Source organism: Cavia porcellus, unplaced genomic scaffold (assembly GCF_034190915.1).
Source record: "Cavia porcellus strain 051 isolate PalLab524CR breed Dunkin Hartley unplaced genomic scaffold, mCavPor4.1 scaffold_18, whole genome shotgun sequence".
Classification (NCBI taxonomy): domain Eukaryota; kingdom Metazoa; phylum Chordata; class Mammalia; order Rodentia; family Caviidae; genus Cavia; species Cavia porcellus.
The window spans coordinates 70,715,749-70,743,452 of NW_026947501.1; the positions used below are offsets into that span (position 1 = coordinate 70,715,749).

At 45.9% G+C, this 27,704-nt stretch overlaps 1 protein-coding gene and 1 non-coding gene across 6 annotated transcripts in view; one reads left to right on the forward strand and one right to left on the reverse strand.

Annotated features, from left to right (window-relative positions):
- Positions 1–27,704, forward strand: part of Kiaa0232 (KIAA0232 ortholog) — an 83,629-nt gene that overhangs the window by 46,736 nt on the left and 9,189 nt on the right. For 2 of the 5 annotated variants that reach the window (XM_063230209.1, XM_063230210.1), the window contains exons 3-7: positions 8,466–8,603; positions 17,612–17,678; positions 18,524–18,605; positions 20,684–23,963; positions 25,270–25,341. In XM_063230209.1, coding sequence (XP_063086279.1) covers positions 8,466–8,603; positions 17,612–17,678; positions 18,524–18,605; positions 20,684–23,963; positions 25,270–25,341 — 3,639 coding nt within the window. Of the gene's footprint in view, positions 1–3,475; positions 3,632–8,465; positions 8,604–16,331; positions 16,628–17,611; positions 17,679–18,523; positions 18,606–20,683; positions 23,964–25,269; positions 25,342–27,704 lie in introns of those variants that run through there. The other 3 variants (XM_063230213.1, XM_063230211.1, XM_063230212.1) reach the window with 3 other exon arrangements.
- Positions 13,275–13,403, reverse strand: LOC111758141 (small nucleolar RNA SNORA77). Its single transcript, XR_002792368.1, has one exon. It is a non-coding gene; the product is annotated as a small nucleolar RNA SNORA77 (small nucleolar RNA).

Sequence of the window (27,704 nt, forward strand, 5' to 3'; positions counted from 1 at the left end):
ATATGTGCACCCATGTTTATAGCAGCACAGTTTGAATAGCCAGATCTTGCAACCTAACTGCCCATCGACTGAGGAATGGATAAAAAAGATGGAGTGCTACTCAGCCATAAAGAAGGTTAAACTGGAGACTTTCATAGGTAAATGGATGCAATTGGAGACCATACTCACTAGTGAAGTAAATAAGACACACATGGAAACATTGTATTTTCTCATTAGTGTGAGAAGCTGAAATAAACAGCATATGTATATGTGTATGAATTTGTATATAAAAATAGTTAAGATAGTTATACTACTGATTTCTCTTGAGTTCACTCAAGAGAAAGATTTGTGCCGGTGGCACTGTTTGGACAGTTGAATGCAGATGTCCTGTGCTCTGGGTGACTGATTTGGGGATGGCAATGTGCAGTGTATGCACCATTGTTGTCCCCTGACTGATATGTTTTGAAATTTTTAGGTTTTTTTTTTTTTTCTCCTTGAAATAAAATGGCTTTGAAAACAAAGCTGATGTGAACAGGAATCAAGTGCTGATACATTCTTCAGTGTGGGCGAATCTTCAAAACTGCTATGTGTAAGCAACTAGACCTGGAATCTTCACATGGTACGGGCTCAGCAGCTTGGGAGAAGGGCTGGGAAGCCACTGCTCATGGGTCCCAGGTTTTTTTTCAGGGTCACAATGCCCTAGGCTCAACCCCCAGCATGCTCATACACGAAAGTAAATATTGATGGGGCTTCGTGGTACATGCTGGTAATCCCGGCACTTGGGAGGCTGAGGCAGGAGGATTGCTGCAAGTTTGAGGAGAGTCTGGCTACATAGCAAGACCCTGCCTCCAAAAAACAAAAAGAAAGGTTTTTGTGGTACATGAATTGCATGGCAGTAAAACTTACTTTTTTATTTTTTTATTTTTTTATTTTTATCGGTACCGGGGATCGAACTCACGACTGTCTGCTTGCAAGGCAGGTGCTTATGCCGCTGAGCTAAATCCCCAGCCCCAAAACTTCCATGTTCACACTGAACTGTACACTCAGAAATGGCCAGGATGGTACATTTTGAGTGCATTTTTCCACAGTGAGAAGCAGTTGGATGGAGAAGACACCAACTGTTGAGTGACCTGTAGGTGTTTGGTTTGGTCTGATTTGGTTTGAAGCAGAGCTTGCTGTGGGGCCCTCTCCAGCCATACTGGGCGGGCTGCACCATCCTTCTGCCTCTGCGTCTCGGGTAGTGGGGTACATCCGAGCCTTGGAGTTGGCACCACTGCTTAGGAAGCACTGACTGTGCATTCCTCTCGCTAGCAGAGCGGCAGCACTTGGAGTTGTACGGAATTACATTTTGAATTTTACCAAACATTTTTGGGAATTTATTTTCTCTCTTTAAAGCAGCACCTTTGGGTATACCTTTGGTTTATCCTTATACAGATTTGTTCCCATCCTCTTTGTGGTCTGGGAAGTTTGTATTTGTAACCCTGTGGAGAAGGTACTGGAATTCTAGGGAATTAATTCCAGTCTACCACCTCCAGCGCAGCCCACGGCAAGTAAAGACACTGTGGTACACTTTCCATTGTGGAGGCCGAGGGATGCTGAGTCCCACTAGGATGAGGGTTCATGGACAAAGGCCTCGGCCTGGGGACTAACCTGATTTTATTAATTCATGAAGAAGGGAGTGGCTGGAGGGTGAGTGACTGGGAGAATGGCAATAAAGGCCTGCCTGCTGTGAGCTGGGCTGACTGGGAGGCCAGGAGAGACGAATCTGCATTACACCACTGAGGGAGGTGGGATGTTAAGAGCTGATGCTCCCGTGTGCAGGCCTTCCTGCCCTGGGAAGTCGTAGCCTCTTATCTCGGGGCTCCACCACACTCGCCAGCCCTGCTAGGCAGCACTGGGTTAGACTCTCCCAGACGCCAGGTCACATCCCAGCCAGCCCTGTTTACATTGCTGAGACCTGGTGAAGGGCACAGGAAACCATCAGCTCTGTGCAGGCAGCATGTGGAGACAGGGCCAGGTTCAGCCACAGGAGGCTATCGCTCTGTTTCAGGGAGAGTTGGCCATGTGGTCGTCTTCGTGTCCTCTTGGCTTAAGATTATTCACTGCCTGTCCCTACTGGAAAAGGCTGCTGTCCTTGTGCTAGCACTTTGTGTCTTCTGCCTGGTGTTCCCCTCCTCTTGGCCAGGGCTCTCTTCCGTCTTTAAGATGCTTTTGCGTACCTCAGGCCAAGAAGGGAGCACGTGCTCCTGCACTTCTTTCATTGGCTTCAGGTTTCACCCATGGCAGAGGTCCCACAAGAGCTGTGGGCGCCCCCACTAGGCTGTGCACCATTCCTCATTACACCCTTACTGTCAGGATGCCTCGGTGGGGAATAGATGCATGGATAATGTGACTGCAGCTGCCAGTGCCATCCGGTGGAAAGGTAGATTTCTAAGCACGATGATGTGTTCTCCACTCACCACAGCTGGCACCGGGGGCTCTGCGCTTCTCCAAAGTGAAAAGAAAGGCAAATAGTTTGGATCCATTGAGGACATCGAGGCACGTCTAGCAGTGCAACTAAAGACACTTGTGAAAGAGGTTTTGAGAGCTGTTGCACGGCACAGCAGGAACTGAGCTGCAGCATCACACTCACGCCCGTTATCTCTGTCCAATGGCTGTAGTGTCCGTCACCCGGAGAATCATGATTGTTAAACCATATCCCCCTGTGTGCCATTGTGGTTATCTGCATGTTTGCCATCGCTGACCGCAATGTGATCAGCACATCGCTGTGCACACACATAGTAGTCAAGTCCCAGCTGTAATATTACTGGATGGCAGGTACACGTGCGTATTGTCACATTGCCCAGGAGTGCGTCTCCCTCTGAAGTTGGAAGTCCCTCCTGTTTTCATTGAGTGTGTGCGACCTCTGCTGAGCTGTGACACACTTTAGCAGAGACGTAGTGTGTAAATGCTTGTAAGGAAAACACCTTGGCCACACAGATGACTTTTGTTTCAGTTATTTACACGTCACTCCCTTTGGGGGTTCTTTTCCAGTCTGCAGACCACAGAACGGGCTAATATTGCTCTCTAATGTTAGAGAGCTCTGCACTGACAGTGTTAGGGACCGACCCCATGCCCTTGCTGCAGGACCAGCGCTGTCTTCCGAAGACGTCATTGCTGAGAAGTGTTGGATCCCAGGTACCGCGTAGCTAATAAATGTGTTCAGTAAATGGAAACACTGGTAACTGATATGTTCTTACTTGGTTTAAAGCAGTTTTCCCTTGGAAGATGGTAGTAATACCATTTAGGCAATGAATGTAATTTTCAGGTTCATGAGACCTGGAAATATGCCCAAGAAATTAAATTTTTTTGGTCTTGTTGTTGTTGTTTGTTTGGTTTTTTTTTTTTTTGGTTATTTTGGTTTTTTGAGACAGGATGTTGATGGTAGTTCAGCTGACCTTGAACTCATTATGTAGTCCAAACTGACCTTGAACTCATGGTGATCTTTCTGCCTCAGCCTTCCAAGATTACAAGTGTGCACTACCACATCCAGCAAAATCAAGTTTTAAAAGGATGCTAATTCTAATAAATATAGAAGAAATGATCTTTCTCTCACTCCTGGATGATAGCATTAAAGTGCTTTTTAAAAATCTACTCGAAGTACAAGATGACGGTATGTGATTGGATCTTAAAATTTTTTTTTTTTAATTTTAAGGAGAAAAACAGAAAAAGGGAACAAGTTATACAGAATTAAAAAAAAAAAACCAGTAGGAAATCACTAGTTAATAGAGTACATATTGTCATTTTAGAAATAGTTGTTCAAGTTACAAAATTAAAGCATATAAAGTGGACATTCAAACAGTGAGACTGCAAACAGTTCTGTTTAATGATCCAACAAAAACTCAGTAATATGGTTATCTATCTTATACGCTTAAATATACGTGCAGTAATATCCTTTAGAGCACTTTCTTTTCCTCTCTTTTACAATGACAATTACACATTTTGGGTTTTATTACTCCCACAGTTCTTATTACTTTTTTTTTGAGGAGAATGAAACCAAATGTGACATGACAAAACAGAGTAAGTCAAATCAAAAGGTTGGACATGGTACATAATGTAAAAACAGAATACAAGGCGATCAACAATGGTTACCATAAATGCCTCTTGCTATCTTAAAAAGAACTGCCTATATCATCAGTTATAATAAAATTGAACAAAACAGTAAAAAACAAAACCAATAAAACCAAAACATTGGAGACATTACAGGACTTCAAAAGAAGATAATAGTCAAACCAGAATGGGCATCATAGTGAATCTTACTGTCGTCACAGTTGTTGCCTATACTCTCAAACTTGGTACTATCAAGCAAAACAGAATAGAGAAAAATCAGTCAAAACAAGATGGTAAGAGCAATACAGAGTTTCAAATCAAGTTAATAGGAAATCAAAGTGGGTTACTATAATATATCCTGCTATTTTTTATTTTTCCTTAATTAAAAAGATAAAATTTAAAAATAAATAATAAAAAAGGATTGAGATAAAAGAGGACATAACAACAAAACAGCACAGGTCAGAATATAACCATTTAAGCAAAATACTGTTTCACCACAAGATATCCTGACATAAAAGTTACCATAGTGTCTCTTTCCTTGAAATCTTCGAGTATAACTTCATATACTGTAGCATCAAACATGTCAAGACAATGTAAAACCATTCAAGAGAATGACAGTATTACAGGGTATTTAGAATCAACTAACAGAAAATGAACAATGGTTTCTGTATAATCTCCTTGTCTATTAACATTTTTATTTATATTATCACATATAATAAAATTCAGTAAGATACAACATGTTAAGACTGATGGAGACAGAAGAACAAAAGCTTGATGGGACTTCAAAACAAGATGATATTAAATCAGCACTAGCTATTATGATGTCTTGTTTTCTCCAAAATAGCTGTTCATACGATCCAATCTTCTCTGCCTCATTTCTGTTAGTTTATTTTCTGTCATTAGTTGTCAGTTTGTCTTCTTCATTTTGCTTTCTGCTCCATTCATTGTGGCCTCTCTGCCACTGTTTCTGGAATCTTGGTATTTTCTTTTTTAGAATGTCCTGCAGTATTCTCTGTAGAGTTGAATTGGTGGTTGCAAATTCCCCTAGTTCCGCTTTATCCTGGAAGCACCTTCTTTTTCGATCAGTTTCTAAGGGACAATTGTGCAGGTCTTCGTGATTTGATGGTTTGTGCCGAGAAGTCTGCTGTAATTCTGATGGGTGTTCCCTTGTAAGTGATATGTATTTTGTATCTGATGGCTTTTAATATTCTGTTCTTATATTGGATCTCTGGAATTTTGATTATTATATGCCTGGTTGTAGTTCTGTTTGGGTTGTAGGTGGCTGGGGTCCTGTATGCCTCATACATCTGGGTATCTTTACCTTTTGCTAAATTAGGGAAATTCTCCTGGATTATTTCTGTGAGTAGACTTTGTAATTCATTTGTTTGAACTACAAACAAATGAACTACTTCTTCTTTTACGTTCTTAATTCTTAAGTTATAGATCCTCTTATCATCTTCTAGCCTTTGTATTATTGCTGTTTGTTTCCTTGTTATTTTTAAGAAGTTTTTCATTTCATGCTCTCACATTACAAATCTGTCCTCCAGTTCAGATAATCTATCCTTAGTTTCTTTCAAGCTGTTATGCCAGCTTTCAATAAAGTTTTTAGTTTCCTGGTAATCTCGTTGAACCTACTTTATCTATTCTGCGTTTTCTCTATTTTCTCCATCAAACAGTTCTCCCCTTTTTTTCTGTTCTTCCATTCTACCATCTATTTTTTCTTGGGAGGTGCTTAGCATTTCTTTAACTATTCTACTTATATCTTGCTTTACTTGGATAAGTACTTCACTTTTGAACTCATTTATGAGGTCCTGGAGATAATCGCTTTATGTCTATTGGTGCCGTGCCTGATATTGCATGTTTTCTGTCCTCATTCTCCTTTGCATTTACATTTCCTGGATCAGTGTTCTCAGGATTGGGGACTGAGGACCCTTTCTTGTTGTTCCCTCTTCCCATACTTCTTGTTCCTTCCATACAAGGGTATATAGGAGGCCCAGTTTGTTTCTTTGTAGGTTACAATTTGTTTGAATTGTGCTGGTTAGGTGTTCCCTCCCATTGCAGTGTACTAAGGAGACACAGACCTGGGCAGCCTCTGCTGGGCCTGCCCCTCCAGGTCAGTCAACCTGGTGAAGGCTTCACTGCATTAGGGTGCACTGCCAGGTGCAGGGACCTGGGTTGAGCTAGCCTACTTGGTCTTAGTCTGCGGCATCACCCAGGAGTCTCCTAGTCTATGGAAGAGTCCTGTTCCTCTCACTCACCGCAAGTCAATGCAGGGCTCCCTGCCAGCTCTGCTCGCAATTCGGTTCACCAATTCCCCAATTCCCACTCTCAGAGCTTTCGTGTCTCTATCCCTGCTGTGCCGATTCAGATGCAGATGCAGCAGTGGTGGCAGGAAATTCAAGCTGTGGTTTCCAGAGGTGTGGGTTCCAGCTTTGGCACCGAGACTTTAGCTGTTCCAGTCGTAGCACCAGGATTGCATTTCTAGTTGGTTTCTCTCGGTTTAGTTCATTCCTGGGTTAGCAGGGTGTATCTCCCCCTGCTTAGGAATCCCCACACCGCACCATTCCTGGAATCTAAGCTGGCTATCTCAGAGAGCCTCCGTAGCTGCTGTTATCCACCGTGTTCTCCCGGAAGTCCAGAATCTTTAGAAATAATATTCTGCCTTTTTCCTTTATCCTCGCTTGCTTACTCATCTGTATCTATCCTTTTTTTTTTTGTCTTTTTCCTTTTTATCAGTACCGGGGATCCAACTGACGACTGCCTGCTTGCAAGGCAGGCGCTTATGCCACTGAGCTAAACCTCCAGCCTCCACTCATCTGTATCTATTTCCTCAGGGCCCCTGTATTTCATAACCAAAGAATTTGTATTAACATGGGTAATGTTTGCAGTATGTCAAACAGAAAATTACACAAATAGTATGAATGCACAAGTGTTTTTATTTTTTTATTTTTTTATTTTTTGTCTTTTTTATGGGTACCGGGGATCGAACTCATGACTGCCTGCTTGCAAGGCAGGTGCTAACGCCGCTGAGCTAAATCCCAGCCCCCTGCACAAGTGTTTTTAAAGGCATAGTAGAATGACTGAGTCATGCTGAACTGTAATTTCTATTAAGTGGTAGGGTTACAAGCGATCATTTTTTTTCTGTTTTTCTTGCCTTTGAAATTTTCTTCAGATTTTTATTTCTGTTTTATGTTATGTTACGTTATTTTGAAGTAGGGTCTTATGTATAGTGCAGGCTGGCCTGGAACTTGGAGTCCTTCTGCCTTGGCCTCCCAAGTGCTGGTGTTATAGGATGTACTACTGGCTTTTCTTCAGATGTTTGCATATGTGGTACTGGATGTTGAACCCAGGGCTTTCCCAATGAGCTCTGTCTCCAGCCATTTTTAATTTTGAAATGGCGTCTTGCTGAATTGCCCAGTCAGAGCTCAAATGTATGATTTTCCTGCCTCAGCCTCCTACAATGCTAGTATTACAGGAATATAACACCATAACTTTAGATTTTTATGACAGACATGAGTAAGCAGGCAGAAAATAAAATCCTAATGAAATATTTGTACTTATTGGCTTTATCCTGTAAATTAATGGGTATAGAAACCATTGAACTATTAAGTTTCAAAATCTGATAACCTGGCCGAGCATGGTTGCACATGCCTATAATTGTAGCACTTGGGAGGTTGAGGCAGGAGAATCGCTGCAAGTTCAAGACCAGCCTGGGCTACAAAGTGAGCTCAAGGCCAGCCTGAACTGCACAGAGAGACCCTGTCTCAAAAAGACAAAAATAAGTAAAAAAAAAAATCTGATTGCCTGAAATTATTGAAGAGTGAGAATCAGAGATCTTTAATTTTGTTTGTAGAGTTTATACTGAATTTTATATATTTGCATTTATGCAAACATCTGAGTTGTTTGCCATTTAGCATGTGCTCTAAATGTAAGCTGTCAAGTGAGTAATCCCAGCACTTGGGAGACTGAGGCAGCAGGATCAGTGTAAGTTTGAGGGCAGCCTGATCTACATAGTGAGAACCTGTTTCAAAACAAAAATAAATACAAGTGATCAAATTTATTAAGATGACAAGTAAAAATCCATGAGCACTGTAGATACTACAATAAACACCAAGCAAATGAATTCTTTTATAATGGTATAGTTGAGAATGTTGTGTTTTCTTAATTTATTTTTTATTTTGAGGCAGAGTCCTGCTAAGTTGCCCGGGCTGGGGTGCGCTTTTCAGCCTCCCAAGTGCTGGGGTTACAGGTGTGCAGCCCCCCACCAAGCGTAACATGTCCTGTCATAAGTTTGGGGCAGGGAAATGTGCATGCAAATGGCTGGAAATAGTAGCTCTGGGCACTTGTGATTCCTTGTGATAGTCTATGTCCTCTGACCTGGTGCGATCTTGTTGCAGGAGAATGACATCTTCCTGGGCTGGGAGAAAGGAGCTTACAAGAAGTGGGGAAAGAGTAAAAAGAAGTGTTCAGATCTAACTCTGGAGGAGATGAAAAAGCAGGCTGCTGTCCAGTGTCTTCGGTCTGCTTCTGATGAAGTAAGTTGTCATTGGTTTTAAATAAGATGAAAAAAAGAGAGTGGTGTTTTAGAAAAGTTTACAATAACTTGACCAGATTTTTCTGGAAGTAGGCTTCTGATTATCTTTCACCAAACTGAGAACATTATCATTTTCTTTTATGAAATGTTTAATATATTTTGTATCATGAAAAAAAATTTTGGAGGTATGTTTTCAGTTTAATGTTGAATTATATTTAGTCCTATTATTGCTTGATCTGTTCTTTTTAGTGTCTAAATTTTGTGTCATCAAATAGTATTCCAGCAGCAGCATGACATGGTTACTGCTAGAGACTGAGCTGGCTCTTAAGCTGGAATGTTGCATGTGTAGTTTTTTTGTGGTTTGTATTTGGATACATTTCTAGTAAGAGCAATATATTTATTTATGAGTTGTAAATCTTGTCTTAAAGAAATTATTAAGAGGTAGTTATGTTGACGCACTCCTGAAATCTCAGTACTCTGAGAGGCTGAGGCAGGAGAATTGTTGCAATGTTGAGGCCAGCCTGGGCTACATAGAGATCCTTTTTCAAAAAGTCAAAAAAAAAAATTACGATTTTTATTTCTCAGTATTTCATATCCTAAAATAATTTTAGAATAGGGTCACCTATCTAAAATAATACTGTGAATTCTTATTACTTTAAGATGTGATCTCTTGGCAGGGAATTTAGCTCAGCGACATAAACACCTGCCAGGCAAGCGTCAGAGCGTAAGTTTGATTCCCAGTACAAAAAAAAAAAAGATGTGATCGCTAAATTATAACTGAGGCTGGTATGCTGGCACATGCCTGTAAATCCCAGCACTCAGGAGGCTGAGGCAGGAGAATCTCTGCAAGTTCAGAGACAGCCTGAACTGCATAGCAAAACCTTGTCTCAAAAAGAACAAAAAAAGGAAAAAAATAGTCATAACTGAGATGTGATCTCTTCTGAAGTCAGAACTAAAAATCATTTTAGTTTGCAATTTGTTGTGAGACAGTGGTGGGTCCTGGCTTGCAGGCTCTGACTTCCTAAGAAAGTGCAGAGGGGCAGGTGTGGGGACCCCAGCTCTGTGTCACAGGATGATCTGCCACCTGCTGCACCCACCGCCACCTGCCTTGTCATGCACGGCCTGCTCATCCTGCAGTGCAGCAGGTCAAGGGCAGGGTGTCGCCTATCTTCTTTTATCTCCTCGTTCCTTAGCAGGATGTATGCCTATCACATAGAAGCTCCTGAATTTCTCTTGAACTGAATCAAAAATAATTTTTTCTTGCTGTTTGTTTGTATTGGAGATTAATCTGAATTACATCCCAGGCCTGTTTCAGTTTTTTAATTTAAGATGGTCTTGCCAAATGGCTTCAGTTGCCCTGGTTGGGCTTGAATTTAGATTCTCCCCCAGAGCACAGCGATTACAGGCCTCAGCTTTCCCTTTCCTCCAGGCCTTGTCTTCCTCCGTAGTCTCTTCTTCCACCCTTCAGTGTGAATTCCCCAAGCTCCTCCTCACACAGTGTTGGGGTAGAATGTGAAAGTTAACTACCGTTGGGGCACAGTCAGGTAGTGGCTCATTAGCACAATCTGGAACAGAATTACTCCTGCAAGAAGGAACCAAGGGCTGGAAGTGTGGCTTCGGGATGAACCTGAACTGGGGGTCACTCTCTCATTTGCTTCTGTTGGCTTCTGGGTGACCACGGTCCTGTTAGTGGCCAGCCCAACCGTAGCCCAGTCTGAGCCCTGACCACCGTACTCACCCGTTTGGCCAGAGAGAAATCCTGTTGGTGCTGTATGGGCCAGGAATCAGCCTGTGGAGGGGTGAACGGTGGAGGGGCAGGGCTGGGGCGAGAATTCTGCAGCAGCAGCAGCAGCGGAGGTGAGGCTGGGCAGTGACCTCAAGGTGCCCTCTTGGCAACACTGAAGGAAGGGATTCAAAAAGAGTGCAGAGTGCAGATGGGCTGGATAAGTGAGAGGGCAGGCAGGGAGTTCTTTGAGCAAAGTCCAGAGAAGCTGCTGAGTCACCGCTGGGAGGAAGATAAGAGGAAAGCAGAAGAGTCTGAGCAAGGATCTTGTTTCTTCTTCAGACCAAAGTTGCTGAGCAATGACTGTGCCTTGGGCCCCGGAGCAGCTGTGGCCTCCTTGGGGAAGGGAGGAGCAGAGTCTTAGTGTAGCAGCAGCACCTACTCCCACAGCTGCGTGAGGCACACCAGCTGGCTGGGCCTGCCCTTGCTGAGAGGCCAGCCGCAGGACAGTGGCTTGCAGGGTCTTTGCGAGCTTCGCATATCACTTTGGAAAACGCTTCCCTGCGTGTGGCTGGCACAGGGAGAACTTTATTTCAACCCCAGTAAGCCACGCTTACCCTGTCTCTTTCCTTCTCATTTTATAAAAGAAACGTTCTGCTGCTGTTTGGTAATCTGACCACATCCACACTGCCTGGGGAGAGGAAGGGCAGGTGTCTGTAGTGTTCAGTGAGTCCTGTGAGGAGAGCCCCAGCCTGCTTTGCAGCCACTGCTGTGCTTTGGGCCTCGGTTCGCAGACCCTGTCGACTGACTTATGGGGTGTAATGGGAAGAACTGACTGAGGCGTTACTTTTTTCCTCTGATTTTATGAGACAGGATCTTGTTAGATAGTTCAGGCGTGAGCTTGGTATATCACTGAGGTTAGCCTCAAACTCACAAAGATCCTCCTGCCTTGGCCCCCTGAATGCTGCAATTACAGATGTGTGCCACTGCATCCAATGAAACTTTTTTTTTTTTCTTTTTCCTTTTTATCGGTCCCGGGGATCAAACTCACGACTGCCTGCTTGCAAGGCAGGCGCTTATGCCGCTGAGCTAAATCCCCAGCCCCGAAACTTTTTATTTTTAAAAAAATTAATTAAAACCAGGAATCAAACTCAGACCTCATGCTTGCCAGGCGGGTGCAGTGCTGCTGAGTTGTACCCTTCCTTGAGGCTGTTTAACTGTGTTTATAGCGATAAGAAGAGCTGATATGGCAGCTTACGGGTGTAGGTGTTCTCTTTGTTGCCTTCAATGGAATGAGAGCAGCAAGGAGGACCTACATGGGAAGTCACAATGCAGAAGGTCACTGTATTTTACTGTTTCATTGACACAGAGTGTGTGGGCCTTTGAGTGTGGTGTCGTTTGTGGAATGTGTACCTGGGTTGGTAACAGCTGTGGTGCTGCGTGGTCAGGTACCCTGTGAGCACCGCACAGCATGCTCTTCCCATCACTGGTGATCCCAGGGAGACCCCGAGTGAAGGAGTTTGTATCAAGAGACGGCAGTGCCGATGGTGTGGTCAGAGGACAGAACTGGGCAGCATGAGAGTGTACAGGGAGGTTAAGGAGTGCTGTCCTGGCGCACGAGATGAGTCCTTTTCTCCTACATGGGTGCGTTGTGATTGTGGCCGTGAATGTTGAGTGTACTGTTCTTCCAAAAGCATCATGGTTAATGCTTTGCTGGCCTTGAAGTCCCAATGCCCCCGCCTCAGCTGGCCTCTGCTGAGGCCACCGAGTAGAGTGCTAGGGAAAGCGGAGCGTACCCCTGTCCTCCGTCTTTCTTACCTGTGGTTGTGTGGTATCCAGAGCTGTACCTGGGGTGAGCGGTGCAGGGCATCCCACTGCACTTTGCTTGAGGCTTCTCTGGCTGCTGACCTTTGCCCTAACTCTAGGTAGTAAGAGCATCAAAACAATGATAAGTGGCACCTATCAAACCCTTGCACTGAGTGAGGGGGCCTTGTGAGAGGTGGCACTCCCTGCACCCCCCCAGGTGGACCAGAGAAGCAGCCGGTGGTTACCAGCTGAGCCAGGTCCTGCAGAGCCAGCTCCCCTGGCCGTCTCTGGAGGCTCCTGCTCACCTGATACTGTCTTTCCCATTTACTGTACTTTTACCAAACTGCTCAAAGGTGCATACAGATATGTTTCTCCTTGGGTTCTTAAACTCTGTGTTGTACCTTCTTTTAAAAATGTATCTGTGTTAGAGCTGAGCATGGTGGGAGTGGGAGGGAGGATGCCAGCCCAGACTACATAGCAAGGCCCATCTCAAAACGAACAAATAAGACCTGTTCTCATTGGAGAAAAGTTTTGTGCTGCTATCAGTTTGTTTCTTCAAGAGAGAATCTTTGCCTGTGTCTTGTACTCTGAGTAACTGCTTTGAAGATAATGATGCCCAGTGTATTGTTATTGTCTCATTTTGTTACAAATTTTTATTTTTATTTTTTTGTGGTGCTTGGGATGAAACTCAGGGCCTTGCATGTGCAAGGCAAGGAGTCTAGCATTGAGCCTCATTCCCAGCCCCTTATTTTATTTAATTTTGTTTATTTGTTTTTTGTTTTTTTTTTTTTGAATTCAGTTCTTTATATAAAGTCCCTCGTAGAAACAAAACAGAATTAAAAATAAAACAAAAAGAAAGGAGAGGGCAAAATTTTAAAAAGAAAGACTCATTGCTTCTCTGATTTCTCTTCGGTCTCTTTTCCAGGGTCCTTATTCTTCTTTACAGACAGAGCTTCTAGCTTTTCAGCTACTTTTTCCGCATTATCATTTTTGCCCAGTCCTTCTATAGCAGTCACCATCTGAGGAGCAAGAGACTGTATCTACCATAGGTTCTAGAGAGTTATGACTCAACTGGCTACCTGGACACTAAAGTGGTGTGAGACCAGTGACAATGAGCACAGCTTGGGGGCCTACCGAGAAGCATTCTATGTCCCCAAGAAGCTGCACTGCCCCCCTGACAGGTCAAGGCTGTCACAGCTCCCTGGAGTGGTTCTCTGGCAGACAGAAAAAGTACCTGCCTGGAGGCTACAGCCAAGTGCAGAGTGAGTCTGCAATTTTTTGGTCTTTTTGAGACAGGGCCTCCCTATGCAGTTCAGGCTGGTCTTGAACTCACTTCGTAGTCCAGGCTGGTCTAGAATTTGCAGTGATCCTATTGCCTCAGCCTCCTGAGTGCTGGGATTACAGGCATGTACCACCACGGCTAGCTTTCTTATTTTATTTCTTACAAAATAAAAAAAAGTAATTGTTTTAAGTTCTGTTTCAAAGACCATAGACCCTTTCGTTACTTGGTGAGTGAAGGGTGCATCCACAGTTTACCAGAACCTTCCTTATGTCCCGGCCCTTCAGAAGAGTTCACCCTGGACAGTGGGAAGTCCGTGTGGAACGGACACTGCCATCCCTGTGCAGTAAGACTTGGGCTTGTCCGTATGTGCATGCATGTGCCCAGGTGAAGGGGGAAGTGGAGGCCTTCAGCTGAGAGGCTCTTGATTTTCGGGTGAGAGTGGAGGCTGATTGTCCTGGCTCCCACAGCTCCAGACTCATTCAGGTCATATTCTCTCTGCCTTGCCTCACCCTGCAAACAGACAGACAGACAGACAGACAGACAGATGGGAAGCAGTGGAGTTACCTAAGTCTGCACGTGCCATTTTCTCATCACATGTATCAGGTGATATCCCTTGCTCCTGGTGGCACAACAACTTTTCACTGTCTTTCAAAGAGCACTTCATCTGTACCATGGCACACACCAGGGCTTCCCAGCTGGCTGCATCTCTCCTCCTGTACGTCCTTGTCTCAGAGCAGATGTGCACAAGTGCTGGAGACACACCAGGCTTTGCAGCTGCTTCTGTGTTCAAGGGCTGGGGATCGGCACTTGTACAGGATCTTGGGAGAAGCAGCTGTTCAGCTGGGCTCTGGGGATTTAAAGTTTGTCATTACTTTTCTGGCCCCTGAAGACAGCAGTTTGCAGATCCCGGTCTGTACTCTCAGTCCCCTCACTGGCAGCTCTTCAGTTACTGGCTTAACATTCATGTTAGCTCAGTTCTAGATTCCTCAAGAGTTTAAGAGTCTACCTAGGGACTGAATGACAACCTGGAAGTCGGTGGCAACTCCCCATCCCTTTGTGCTGTCTGTTACTAGACATCAACATGCAGGTTTCTGTCCCAGAGAAGACAGAAGAGAGGAGCATTTGTCTCTAGGAAAGAAATTGCTGTGAGGAAATGAAAGATGGTGATCTCTTGAAAATTCTGAACATGGTAACAGATGTGAAAAATGCAGTACACAGTGTGGAGTGCACAGCAGAAGTGGGATGGAGGCCAGAAAGAAAAAGTGAGGGTGAGTTGGAAAGGAGAGTGAAGAGAGAGGAGCAGGATGCCCCCTAAGCAGACACATTCGGTTGTCAGCGTCCCTTCCAAATGTGGAGACCAAGGCTGTGCCAGGCGCCTGGTTGTTGTGGGGTCACATGGTTCACTCAGACACAGGCCTGCGACTCCACATGCTGTGCGCCGGTGGGGCTGGACTTTGGGCACCACTGAGCGAGGACTAGGCGGGGTCCCAGGCTACTGGCCCATGAGTGCTTGGTGGGCAGGCTGCAGCAGGAGTCTGGTGTGAGGAGGACGGTGCAGCAGGGCCGAGACTAACTCCTCCCTTCCGCTAACAGTCAGGTGCTGTAAAGGCTGGAAAGCGTGGAGTGGATGAGAATCACTGAGAACGTTGTGGGCGTGACAGGGGCTTTGCAGGGACCGTGGAAGAATCTGCAGACACAGAAGGACTCAGCTGCGTCTCCAGCAGCTCGGAACTCTTCATTCAACCTGTGGGAGTCAGAATGGCATGGCTCAGGAAGGAGCAGGCGGGGAGGCGGGGCAGGGTGGAAGGGCACGGAAGGCTGTGTTCAGGCAGCTGGCGTGCTTCCTCCTCTCATTCAGACTCAAGTCATGGAAATCAAAGGCACTTTTGAAGGGATGAATCCAAAACTGAAAATGAAAGACGCACAAGAAGCTGGAATTGACTCCAACATTTAAGTGGCCACGGGAATGGGTCAGAAGGGTGTGTGACACAGGTGCTTACCCAGGTGACTCGAGAGTAGAGCTGACAGTATCTTGGTGAAGAGGAAGGGGGTGGTGCCGTCCAGTTGTTTGCTGCTGGGCAAGCATTCAAGACCCAAACCCCCCACCCCCCACCCCCGAATTGTCCCCAGAACTCTGGAAGGGCTGGCCTGGTTCTCCTGCACCTAGCCTACCATGCGAGGGACAGTAACCACCATCATTTGGTGACAGACTTCAAGATAGACCAGGGTGTCTGTCTTTACTCTGAGTGCCTCCTGAGCGTGCCAGCCACCTTGCAGATGTGGAGTGCTCCAGCCTGCCTTTGAATGCTCTCTGGTTTGCAGAGCATTTTCTCTGTGTGTGCCGGGTACTCAGAGCAGTGACTGTTATCACAGAAGCAGGGCCAAGTGCAGTCACAGAGTGCGGGCTCTGTCTGCAGCCCACCTCAGCCAGTGGAGCTGTTACTAACATAGTGGCACTGCATCTGGATCTTCATTTCTCAGGATACCATTGGCTTTTAAAGCATTCTTGAAAGCCCTATGCATGTGTTGTTACTAAAGTAACATTGTTAAAATTCTCTAGTAGGTTATGTTACAACTGGGGAAGTGTGTAACATTTTTCTTTAACTAAATTACCGCTTTAGAATACCTGCCAGGACACAGCAAGGGTACAGCGGCAGCTTCTGATGTCTGAGGTCCATTTAAGCTATTACTGTAGCCTGGGGCCTTATGATATAAAAATGTAAGTGGGCTGCGTTTGGGAAAGAACAAAGCCTAGTCTTAAAACTTGCTTTTACACACAGAGTAAGAAAGGAGCTCTTCACTTCCTGTGCTCTTTATATATGAGAAGATACATACTTACAGGTTTATAAGTGCGGACAACCATATTATAAAGGAGAGGCGTGAGCAGTATGTAATGTATAACAGTACCTGCTCCCGTCTGTAAACACATCTCTGTATACGTGGTTTTCAAGCCAGAGTGCTGAGAAGCCCTGCTCACTGGGCTGTAATGGTGGAGCTGCGCTGCCCACTTAGAGTCTGGGAAAGAGCTTGCTCGGCAGGGCCTGGAGATCCTATGCCCTGTCCTGCCCTGCCCTGGAGACAGCTCTGGGGTCACAGATGCAGTGACCAGGCTTGCTGTGCAGAGCAGTGCGCAGCAGGTCAGCTGACTGGTGTCAGTTTCAGGGTCTGGGAGGTGGAGTCTAGCTGCCGTCCTCATCGTGCCTGGAACAGTATGGTAAGCAGACCCTCTCCGAAGGAACTGTGGGTCCACCAGTGTGTCCGACTCACATCTGCCACGGCTTCTAAGCGTGTTATTAGAGGAAAAGACAACACCGCCCCAGCCCATTTCCTGTCTCTGTTAGGAAGCTGTGGCATGATGTGAATAGAATGGAGCTGTAGATGTGCACAATTAATTGTTTCTATTGTAACTCTGTCTTGCTGCTCAAACTGTGTAAGCCAGGGCTTTCTTGCTCAGGAATCTGTGCAACTTGTGCTGAGTCACTTGAGCTGAGTGAATGGGGTAAAGTCCTATTTTTAGTCTTCCAGCCAGGGACGGGCACTGGGTGCTCCCTCCTGTGTTTCTGTCTGGCTATACCCTCCTAAAGGGGCTTGAATTCAACTGAAAGGGAACTTCTAAGGTTCTCAGAAAAACATTCACCTCTTGTATCTGTTGTAAGATTTTCTTCTTCATGAAAAGTATTAAAAGTCTGCATAGTAAAAGATGGTTTGCTTTTGCTTGTTTCCAACAATAATTTTCTTTAAAAACTGGAGCTTTATTGCTATCCTCCCAATTCCAGATTCTTCCAGGTACTCTTCCTAAGTTTGGCTCCAGCACTGTAACGAGGCTTATACCTTGTTCCTGACAAATCTTCAAAGGAAAGCAGAGCTTGCACGTTGGTCCCAGGCACTGACATCTTTTCTGTGTAGCTCTTTGTGTGTGTAGTCAGGATAGTTCCCTTCAGAAAGGGAAGAAGACTGTGAACTCCCAAAAGACTGAGATAATGCTGTGGTTTTTCTTCGTATTGAATCTGTACCGTCCATGCTCTGATAGATACGTTATACTGTTTTTGTTGCTGACAGACGTTTAAAGTCTGCTATTTAAGTATGGATGTGTTTCTTCTGGAACAGGGAAGATCGGTGAACGTCTGTATTAATAGAGGTATGTGAATGCCCACATTTCTCTACCTGGTGGCGAGCTAACAGTCTTCCTGTTTTGCAGAGCTCTGGAATCGAGACCTTGGTGGAGGAGCTCTGCTGCAGACTGAAAGACCTGCAGAGCGAGCAAGGTGAGTGTTGCTTCGCTCAGGAACAGGGCAGGGGTGGGAGTGCAGCCCCTGCTGGGGCCTGAAGCAGGGTTAGAACTGCTCAGGTCTCCACTCCTTAGCTCTGCTAGCAGCTTGTGTGGGCCCTTTGCAGCCCCTCATGGGGATCCCTGCTCCCAGAAGAGAAGAGGGACTTCATCCCTGGGCACCTGCAAGACAGGAAGTGGGGGTGGGGGTGGTTTTGTTTTGTCTTTGTGCACTCGGGAGCAGTGTTTTCTCTGTCCTCATGGCCCTGTCCTGTCTGCCTGCTGATAGCACTGCTACAGAGGTGGCGCTCGTTTTTGAAAGGAACTTCTGCCCTGGCTTTCATTATTTTTTTTTTTTAATCCAGTACCAGGAATCGAACTCACAACCATGTGCTTGCAAGGCAGGCGCTTAATGCCGCTGAGCTAAATCCGCAGCCCCTGGCTTTCATTTTTTGAGTGGGTAGACTTGACAAACTTATTATTAAGTCATTTTGCTGGACCCTCATGACTTAGTTTCCTGACAAGATCCAGGAAAGATATAATACATTATAAAGTTGGAATTCCGTGAGACAGTATTTGCTGGGATTTGACCAACCTCTTCCTGCTGAGCTACTGCTGGGACCTCCAAGCCCCAAAGCACAGTGGTGGTCCTATCCAGCTGCGGTCTCTCCTGGCACACCGCAGAAGTAGATATTTATTAAAAAGACAAACTGGTGAAATGTTTTCTTATTAGGCTATAAAATCCTGTTTTGTTTTTGATTAAAATTACTAGAGAAGCTTTTTTAAAATGAGGATTTATAAACTAGATGTGACAAATCTTTCTGAATTTTTGTTTCATAACAGAAGAGAAGATTCACAAAAAGTTGGAGGGGTCTCCCTCTCCAGAGGCCGAATTATCCCCCCCAGCAAAGGATCAAGTGGAGATGTATGTAAGATCGTCTTCGGTGTAAAATGTACATCTGTTAAAATCAGACCAGTAATTGCTGCATGGTTTCTGTTTTTATTATCCCTGCTTAATTTCTCTCTTCATAATGTAAAAAGTAGTTACTGAACATATCGCATGCTTCAGATTCAAAGTTGAATAAAATGGTTCTGTCCGTACCATTCGTGTTCAGGAAGTACTGGTGAAATGGGTAGACTGAACAGGTAGCTGTTTCCAGTCCGTTAAGACGTTATGATTGCCCTTGTTCACAAGCAGGAACGTGGTTTCATCTGCTTGTTACAAAGGGAGTAGGCAGCCCTTGAGCCAGTCAAACCTGTTTCCTGTGCTTTAGTTTTTTTCATTGTAAATGATTAATATTAAAGTAATTACATTTTAAGCAGATTTCTTTCTTACATATTGTATTGTAGTCTTCTGAATCTCTAAAACCTAAGGAAAAAATTGTGTATAGTTGTTCTATATAGACCTGTGCTGTCCCTAACCCCAAGCCTCAGGAGACTGTATTTGCTCTTGGCTAGTTCAAATTGAGATGTGCTATAGGTTTAAGATTCTCATCCGATTAAAGAGCCTTGGCGTAAGAAAATACCACATATTGCATTAATTATTGTTTAATATGGAGGACATGTTGGAATGATGTGTTTATTTAATTAAATAAAATATTATTGCAATTAATTTCACCATTTCTTCTTACAGCTTTAAAGTCATTGATAGAATTTTTTTTTTTTTTTTTGGTACTAGAACTCAAACTCACGACCTCATGCTTACTAGGCAAGCACTTATGCCCCTGAGCTAAACCCCCAGCTTGCTAGAATGTTTAGAATTACATATGGAGCTCACAATATTGTTCCAGACAGCTCTCACATGGGCTGAGAAGGAGAGTTGAGTCCAAGCACGGCCTTTGCCATTTCCTGTGTGACCTTGAGCATCGTCCCCACAGCAGCACACTCAGTGCCTACAGCTGCAGCTCTTGTGGGGCAGTCTGGTTTGCTCAAAGCTCCTCTGGGGCCCCCAGTTCCCTAGCAGGGCAAAGCCCCAGAGAGCCAGCCTTTTGATCTTTCCTCTTCTGCATTTCCAGGAGATTCTGCCAGTTAGGTTTCGGTGCAGGAGCTCATCCCCAGGTCCTCGTGCCTCACAGCCTGTACTCACTGAACTCTGGGACTGCATGGCTCCTCTGAGGTCCCCTTTTCTCAGGTTGCCCTAGGCCTTACCAGCATCCTCTTCTTGAACACTCAAGTGCAGTTGTACCTGCCACTCTCAGGAGCCTGCTGAGATGCTGAGCCCTGTGCTAGTGTCCTGAGGTGGAGCAGCAGGAGTCAGGGCTGTCTCACACTTTTCTGATTCGCTTCACACATGAATACCTCCACTGCTGACACCACCTCCTCAAAGGGGGCTGCACTCACCTGCTTCTTTGTGGCTCAGGAATATGAGCTCCAGAGAGGAAGGAACAGTTCTAGAGTCAGAGTCCACAGCTAGCAGGGGGCAGAGCTGGGATGTGTCCTTGGGGTGTGGCTTCAGAGCTCCTCCCCTGAATGATTAACTGTTCGGCTTCTCAGTTGTGTAGAGTCCTGGGGCTCAGAAAGCTCTGTGAGGCAGGTCATAGGCTCCCCTTTCACAGTTGAGAAACTAGACCAAAACATGAAATAAATAATGAGCTTAAAGTCACAAGCGTAGTAACAGAGGCTCAGATTTGAACATTTTGTACTGAAAAGACTGTGTTCTTTCAAAACTATGTTTGTCATTTTTGCCTCCTAATTAAAATTCAAGCTTTGAAGATACATTTGTCATCTTACATATTTTCATAACGTTTATAATGTGCTTATCAGTCAGTGCTGGGCAAAAAGGTACTTGGTGCACAGGATCAGTTTACTGCACAGCATGGGTTTTTGTTTCGTTTTGTGAGACAGGGTCTTGCTCAGTGTGTTTTACTGTACTGCAGACTGGTACAGTTAATTCATGGATGATGTGCATGCTGACTCATAACGCAGAATTCCACTTCTCTGGTGGGTCGTGGTGTTTTATGGTATGGAGTGCATCTCATTTTTTAACACACCTCTGTTTTTCAGGTACTATGAAGCATTTCCACCGCTTTCTGAGAAACCAGTTTGCCTGCAGGAAATCATGACCGTGTGGAACAAGTCCAAGGCCTGTTCTTACTCCAGCTCCTCTTCGTCATCTACAGCGCCCCCAGCGAGCACAGACACATCTTCTCCCAAGGACTGCAACAGCGAGAGTGAAGTCATCAAGGAAAGAAACACCATGCACGAGAAAGCCCAGAGCAGAAGCAGACATGAGAAGGAGAACAAACTGAGCAACAGCAATGTGGAAGAAAAGCCCACCTCACACAAAAAGCAGATCCGACACAAACTGGAAGGGAAGATGCGCCCTCGCTCCTGGTCTTCCGGCTCTAGTGAAGGAGGCTCAAGTTCAAGCGGTAATCAGGGAGAAGCCAAAGCATCCATGAAGTATATTAAAGTCAGACACAAGGCGCGAGACATTCGAAACAAGAAAGGGCGGAACGGGCAAAGCAGGCTGTCCCTGAAGCACGGGGAGAAGGCAGAGAGGAGCATGCATGCAGGCAGCGGCGGTGGTGGCAGCAGCAGCAGCAGCGGGTCCATCAGGCAGCTGTGCAAGCGGGGTAAGCGGCCAGTCAAGGAGGCAGGGAGAAAAGATCCCGGGAGCACTGGAGGGAAGGAGCTGTACGCAGAGAGCAGGAACAACAAGGAGTACAAAGAGGAGCCGTTGTGGTACACCGAACCAATTGCTGAATATTTTGTTCCTTTAAGCAGAAAAAGTAAATTAGAGACCACATACCGGAACAGACAAGACACGAGTGCTCTGACACCAGAGGCAGTGGAAGACTTGACTGAGTCAGTGCATGGTCTTTGTATCAGCAACAATAATACTCACAAAACATACCTCGCAGCAGGTACTTTCATTGATGGTCATTTTGTAGAAATGCCTGCGGTTATAAATGAGGATATCGACCTCACTGGGACCTCATTATGTTCTCTGCCAGAGGACAACACATACCTAGATGATATTCATCTGTCAGAACTAACACACTTCTACGAAGTGGATATTGATCAATCCATGTTGGATCCTGGTGCCTCAGAAACCATGCAAGGAGAAAGTCGGATCTTGAATATGATTCGACAAAAAAGCAAAGAGAATACAGATTTTGAGGCAGAATGTTGCATAGTGTTAGATGGCATGGAGTTGCAAGGGGAACGTGCAATATGGACAGATTCGACCAGCTCGGTGGGTGCTGAGGGCCTGTTCCTGCAAGACCTCGGCAACCTGGCGCAGTTTTGGGAGTGCTGCTCGTCCAGCTCTGGCGACGCCGATGGAGAGAGCTTTGGAGGAGACTCTCCAGGCAGGCTCTCTCCCATCTTGGACAGCACAATGCTCAACTCACACTTGCTTGCTGGCAATCAAGAGCTCTTTTCAGATATTAATGAAGGATCTGGTATAAACTCTTGTTTTTCAGTGTTTGAAGTGCAATGCAGTAATTCTGTTTTACCATTTTCTTTTGAAACACTCAACTTGGGAAATGAAAATACAGATTCTAGTGCTAATATGCTTGGGAAAACACAATCTAGATTGCTAATATGGACCAAAAATAGTGCCTTTGAAGAAAATGAACACTGTTCTAATCTTTCAACAAGAACTTGTAGTCCGTGGTCCCATTCGGAAGAAACACGTTCAGACAACGAGACATTGAGCATTCAGTTTGAAGAATCCACACAGTTTAATGCAGATGATATTAATTACGTAGTTCCTAGAGTCTCCTCAAATTATGTAGATGAAGAACTTCTAGATTTTTTGCAAGATGAAACTTGCCAGCAAAACAGTAGAACTTTAGGAGAAATTCCAACGTTAGTTTTCAAAAAAAGATCTAAACTAGAATCTGTCTGTGGTATTCAGCTAGAACAAAAAACAGAAAACAAAAACTTTGAAACTACACAAGTGTGTAGTGGAAGCAGTCCACATGGAGATGGCTACAGCTCAGGGGTTATTAAAGACATTTGGACAAAGATGGCAGACAGGAGTTCTGTGGCTACAGTGGAGATAGAAGGGATTGAGGGTGAGTTGTTTTCTTCAGATGTGAATAACTACTGCTGCTGTTCAGACGCGGAGGCTAAGCTGGAGCCGCTGCAGGAGCCTAGCAGGGCAGTGCGGAGATCAGAGTATCGCCTCTGGGAGGGGGAGCGAGGGGACCTGGAGAAGAGGGCCTTTGTCTCTGGTGAGCTCTCCAAGGTGGATGGTGGTGATTACACCACGCCCTCGAAACCGTGGGATGTGGCCCAGGATGAAGAGAATGCCTTCATCCTTGGTGGGGTCTATGGAGAACTCAAGACCTTCAGTAGTGATGGGGAATGGGCAGTCGTGCCACCCGGCCATGCCAAAGGAAGCTTGCTACAGTGCGCAGCTTCCGATGTTGTGACCATAGCTGGGACCGACGTCTTTATGACCCCGGGAAACAGCTTTGCCCCTGGTCACAGGCAGTTGTGGAAACCCTTCGTATCATTTGAACAAAACGATCAGCTGAAGAGTGCGGAAAATGGGTTAAATAAAGGATTTTCTTTTATCTTCCATGAAGACTTACTAGGAGCTTGTGGTAACTTTCAAGTTGAAGATCCTGGACTTGAATATTCATTCTCTTCCTTTGACTTAAGTAATCCGTTTTCACAAGTTCTTCATGTAGAATGTTCATTTGAACCTGAAGGGATTACATCTTTCAGCCCCACTTTTAAGCCCAAATCAATCCTCTGCTCTGACTCAGACAGTGAAGTGTTTCACCCTAGGATATGTGGTGTTGACAGGACCCAGTACAGAGCCATCCGCATCTCTCCCAGGACTCATTTCCGCCCCATCTCTGCATCGGAACTGTCCCCAGGAGGAGGAAGCGAGTCAGAGTTCGAGTCTGAGAAAGATGAAGCCAGTGTTCCCATTCCTCCTCAGGTGGATGTCTTTGAAGATCCACAGGCAGATCTCAAACCTCTGGAAGAAGATGCAGAGAAAGAAGGCCATTACTATGGAAAATCAGAGCTTGAGTCTGGGAAATTCCTTCCCAGGTTAAAAAAGTCTGGAATGGAAAAGAGTGCTCAGACATCACTAGATTCCCAGGAGGAGTCAACTGGGATTCTACCAGCCGGAAAGCAGAATCAGTGTTTGGAATGTAGCATGAGTGAATCTCTGGAAATAGATTTAGAAAGCTCAGAAGCAAATTGTAAAATAATGGCACAGTGTGAGGAAGAAATTAATAACTTTTGCAGTTGCAAAGCAGGTTGTCAGTTCCCTGCTTATGAAGATAATTCAGTTTCTTCGGGACAGTTGGAAGAGGTACGTTTCTGTGTGTCGGCATTTGACAAAGGACTTGGTCAGACTTAATTGAAAAATAGCATCCAAAGAAAGGGGCTATTAGGGGCTGGGGATTTAGCTCAGCGGCATAAGCGCCTGCCTTGCAAGCAGGCAGTTGTGAGTTCGATCCCTGGTACCGATAAAAAGGAAAAAGAAAAGGGGGGGGGCCTATTAAACCAGTGAGAAATTAGCTTAAATGTCTTATGGCTTACCATTCTTATAATTTTACATTTGAGAACCTAAAATGAGCTGATATTTATGAATTTGAACTGGTACACATTTGAATACAAATGACAGATTTTAAGATTCTTCTGTGCTGGTGTTAATGTAGTGTGCACAGAGCAGAAACTGTGTGATCATAGGGCTTTCAAAGCCAGTGAGCCAGGCAGGGCTGCTAGTGACACTTCTTCAGGTAGCGCCTGTCCAGCTGACTCTTGGATGCTGGTCAGCTTTTTCCAAGCTTATGTTTTATGTGTAAACCTGCTCAGTCATACCCACTCAGTGTTTTAGAGAATACATGTGAAAATGAACTCACAGTTCCAGTGCAGCACACTGTTTCTACAGAGCTAAGTAGATGGATCTTGGCTATACAAAGTAGGTTCTGAAAGCTCTGAATTCCACTGAGTCCGTCAAGTCAGAACAGCATCAAGTTTTGTTAGTGAGATCAGCACAGCCCTTAGTTGTGTTCCTAGGAGATGCTTTCAGGTTAAGTTGGTTGTACCAGAACTAACACTTGGGCAAACCATTGCAGCCCGCCCACTTGCAGCTTTGTTTGATGAAGCAGTACCTGGCCTTTCTCCATTGGCAGCCTGCTGAGCAGAGAGGAGCCGTCTAGATGTCATGCCCGGGGGCAGAGCAGGAGTACTGCCTCCCTCCCACGCACTCCCAGCCCCGGCTTTCCACGGCCATCTCCTTGCTGACCTCTCTCCCACTCCGACCCTCAACACTGATATCTCCATTCTCTTCCTCTTCTGTGCCCGATGCCGCTTTCTGACCCATTTTCCATGTCCTGTGTATCACCTGTGGTTATCAGCTCCTCGTGTCTGTGGCCCATGTCTTATCCAGACACCAGGTGTCCAGCTCCGTGCTTGCAGTTTGGGCGTCCTGGGTAACTCCAGGGTTAGTGCTTCTAGGAACCCATAAGGGGATGAGGTTAGTCCTTCTAAACACTGGCATCAGCACTGTAAGCAGAATCTGATGAGTCGTTAGCTTTTATCTGTTGTTTATTGCCCCCCCCCTTTCCTCCGTAAAGCGCCCTTTATGTACTTTGTATTTCACCTGGTTCCAGATTGGGAAGAAAGAAAAAGAGGAAAGAAGCAAGAGTCTGCGCCGTATCACTACCATGTTCCTTCGCTTCCTAGTATGTTGATGTATTTACCTGTTACCAGAATTCTGGGTTTTCCTGGAAGGCCTCAGCTTCCAGAGCACAGTCTTAGGTTTGGGGCCAGGTGTTGGGGTATCCAGGTCTCAGCAGCAGCCCTGTGTTGTGGTACTGGGTTGAAGAGCTGGACTGAATAACCTGAAGAAACCGCTGGGCACTAGGCTGGGGCTAGACACCATGCCCTCCCATCCCTTTGGTGGTCCTCCCTAGATGCTTGGTGGACGATCCTCCCCCTTCCTCTAGTGGCCCCTTCAAAGGCACCAGCACCTCATCTTTTCCAGAGCAAGCAGGATGGCCACCAGTACTGATGTCTGGGAATTTTCCCCAGAAGTTGAGTCAACTCAGTGGACGGTGATTGAATATCTGTAACCGATCAAGGAGCTCTGATGAGCAAGGCTTTGTGCTATGACTGGTTCAGTCTAGGCAGGAAGACCACTTTGTAAAAACTGAGAAGCTCTAAGAGGGGTGTAGACAGTGTCAAGCCCCACGCCCAGGAGCTGTCATTAGTAGACTTGTGGTGGACCCTCCAAGAGTGTTTCCTGCCTGGATAATCACATATACTTCCTCCTGTTTTTTCATTTTAACTGAAATGGCAGTTATTATACTTGCCCTTCCTTTTCCACTCTGTGGTTGCATCGTAATTTAAGTGGCCAGTTCCTTGTCCTCCAGGGTCTTAGAGCCAGCTCCACTGTCGGCCCTGTGGTAAAAGGATCAAAGGAGGGTGAGCCCGGCGCTGTGGGAACCTGGGGCCCTGCCCAGACCCCCAAGCACACCCAGTGTGCAGTCAGCACCACAGCATAGCCAGGCAGTGGGGCTGAGCCTGACGCGCCCAGTGCGGGCTGGGGTGGGGAGTGCTATATGGGAAGCAGCACGCTGCAGGGGTCTATTGGTCCCTAGGGCAGAGTTGAGTCTCCTTGTTGCCTTGGTTGCCTACTTGGTGCCAGGTGTCTTGAAGCTCAGAAAAGCAGCGTAAGGCTTAGTCCCTGACTCCGGGCACAATCCTGCCCAGCTCGGGAGAGGAGGCCATCTTGCCTCCATGGGCACTGTGCTAGGAAGCTCGTCCATGTTGTATGACACACAGTCTGCCTGTGAGAGGGCTTTGTCACCAAGTCCCACTGGATATCCACGTGGATTCATTTTCCTGCTCTCCTGTGAAGGCCTGCCGTGTAGGCTTGGAGGCGTGTGAGGCCTGCCCAGCGCGCACAGGAAGGGACAAGGCCCAAGTGTGCCCAATCCTCCATCGCAGGGGGAGCAGAGCAGGAAAGGCAAGCAGCTCGTGCTTCTCAGGTCTCAATGCATTTGCCTCTCCTCTTTCTGAGACCTGCTGGTTTTCTTTTCCTTCTGCAACCTGGATGAGTGGGAACTGCTGTAGCGGGGGCACTGGTCCTCAAGTGAAATGGAGCTCCAGCGACTTCTTGTCCACCCTGTAAGCTCTCCCGAGGACATTTCTCAGGCCTTTTTGATGGCGCCTTTTTTCTTGTACCATTTCATCCATTCGTGGAATGTGTGCACTGGGTGTTTGCTGTCGCAGGTACCATCCTAGATGCTTGTGGAGCAGCCCTCCCCTCGGGGGTGGGGAAGCTGACAGCAAGCACGTGGAATACCAGGCTGTGTTGGGATGTAAGTGTGGTCCAGAGAGGAAGAACCAGGGGAGACGGGGCGGGTACCAGGGGAGCCGGGAGGAGCTGAGGGTGTGCAGCCAACCAGCCACAGTGTACCTCCTCCAAGCTTTGCTGTCCTCCTGCGCTCGGCCTCTCCTTCACTTTGTTTTGGGGTTTTTTGTTGTTGTATTGTTTGTTTTTGTTTTCTTTGGTGGTTTTTATTTACATTCTTTTCCACCAAAGTGAACCAGAAGTTAATACCTTAAGCAGACTTTTGGTGAATGAAGAAGCAATCATCCCTGCCTTGTGACCTAGAAGTTGACAGAGCTGAGCAGAAAGGTGCCATAAAAGGACACACACACACACAGAGCACCTATGTTCCCTGTAGCAGGAACAAGATCCTGGGCCTTGCTGTATGGGTTACCCTCAGCTGGAGAATGCAGAAATGGTTTCTGGAGTTACTGTAGGAACCGTTAGCTCTTGCCAGTGGTCTCAGCAGGAGAGTAGGGAAGTGGGGTGCTCAGCAGTCAGAGCCTAGTCAAGCAGCAGTCTCCTCAGGTCCTAGGTGCTGGACAGCATCTGTCAGTGTCTGGCAGAGCAAGAGAAGCAGGATGGTGTCCTACCCTTAAAAAACATCCAGTGTGGCTCCATGGTGTGCCACCATCTGCTTTTGTCACTGTGCCCAGTCCTCCAGAGGACCACTCTCCCTCTTTTGCCCTTCCTGTTTCAAGAAAGAATGAA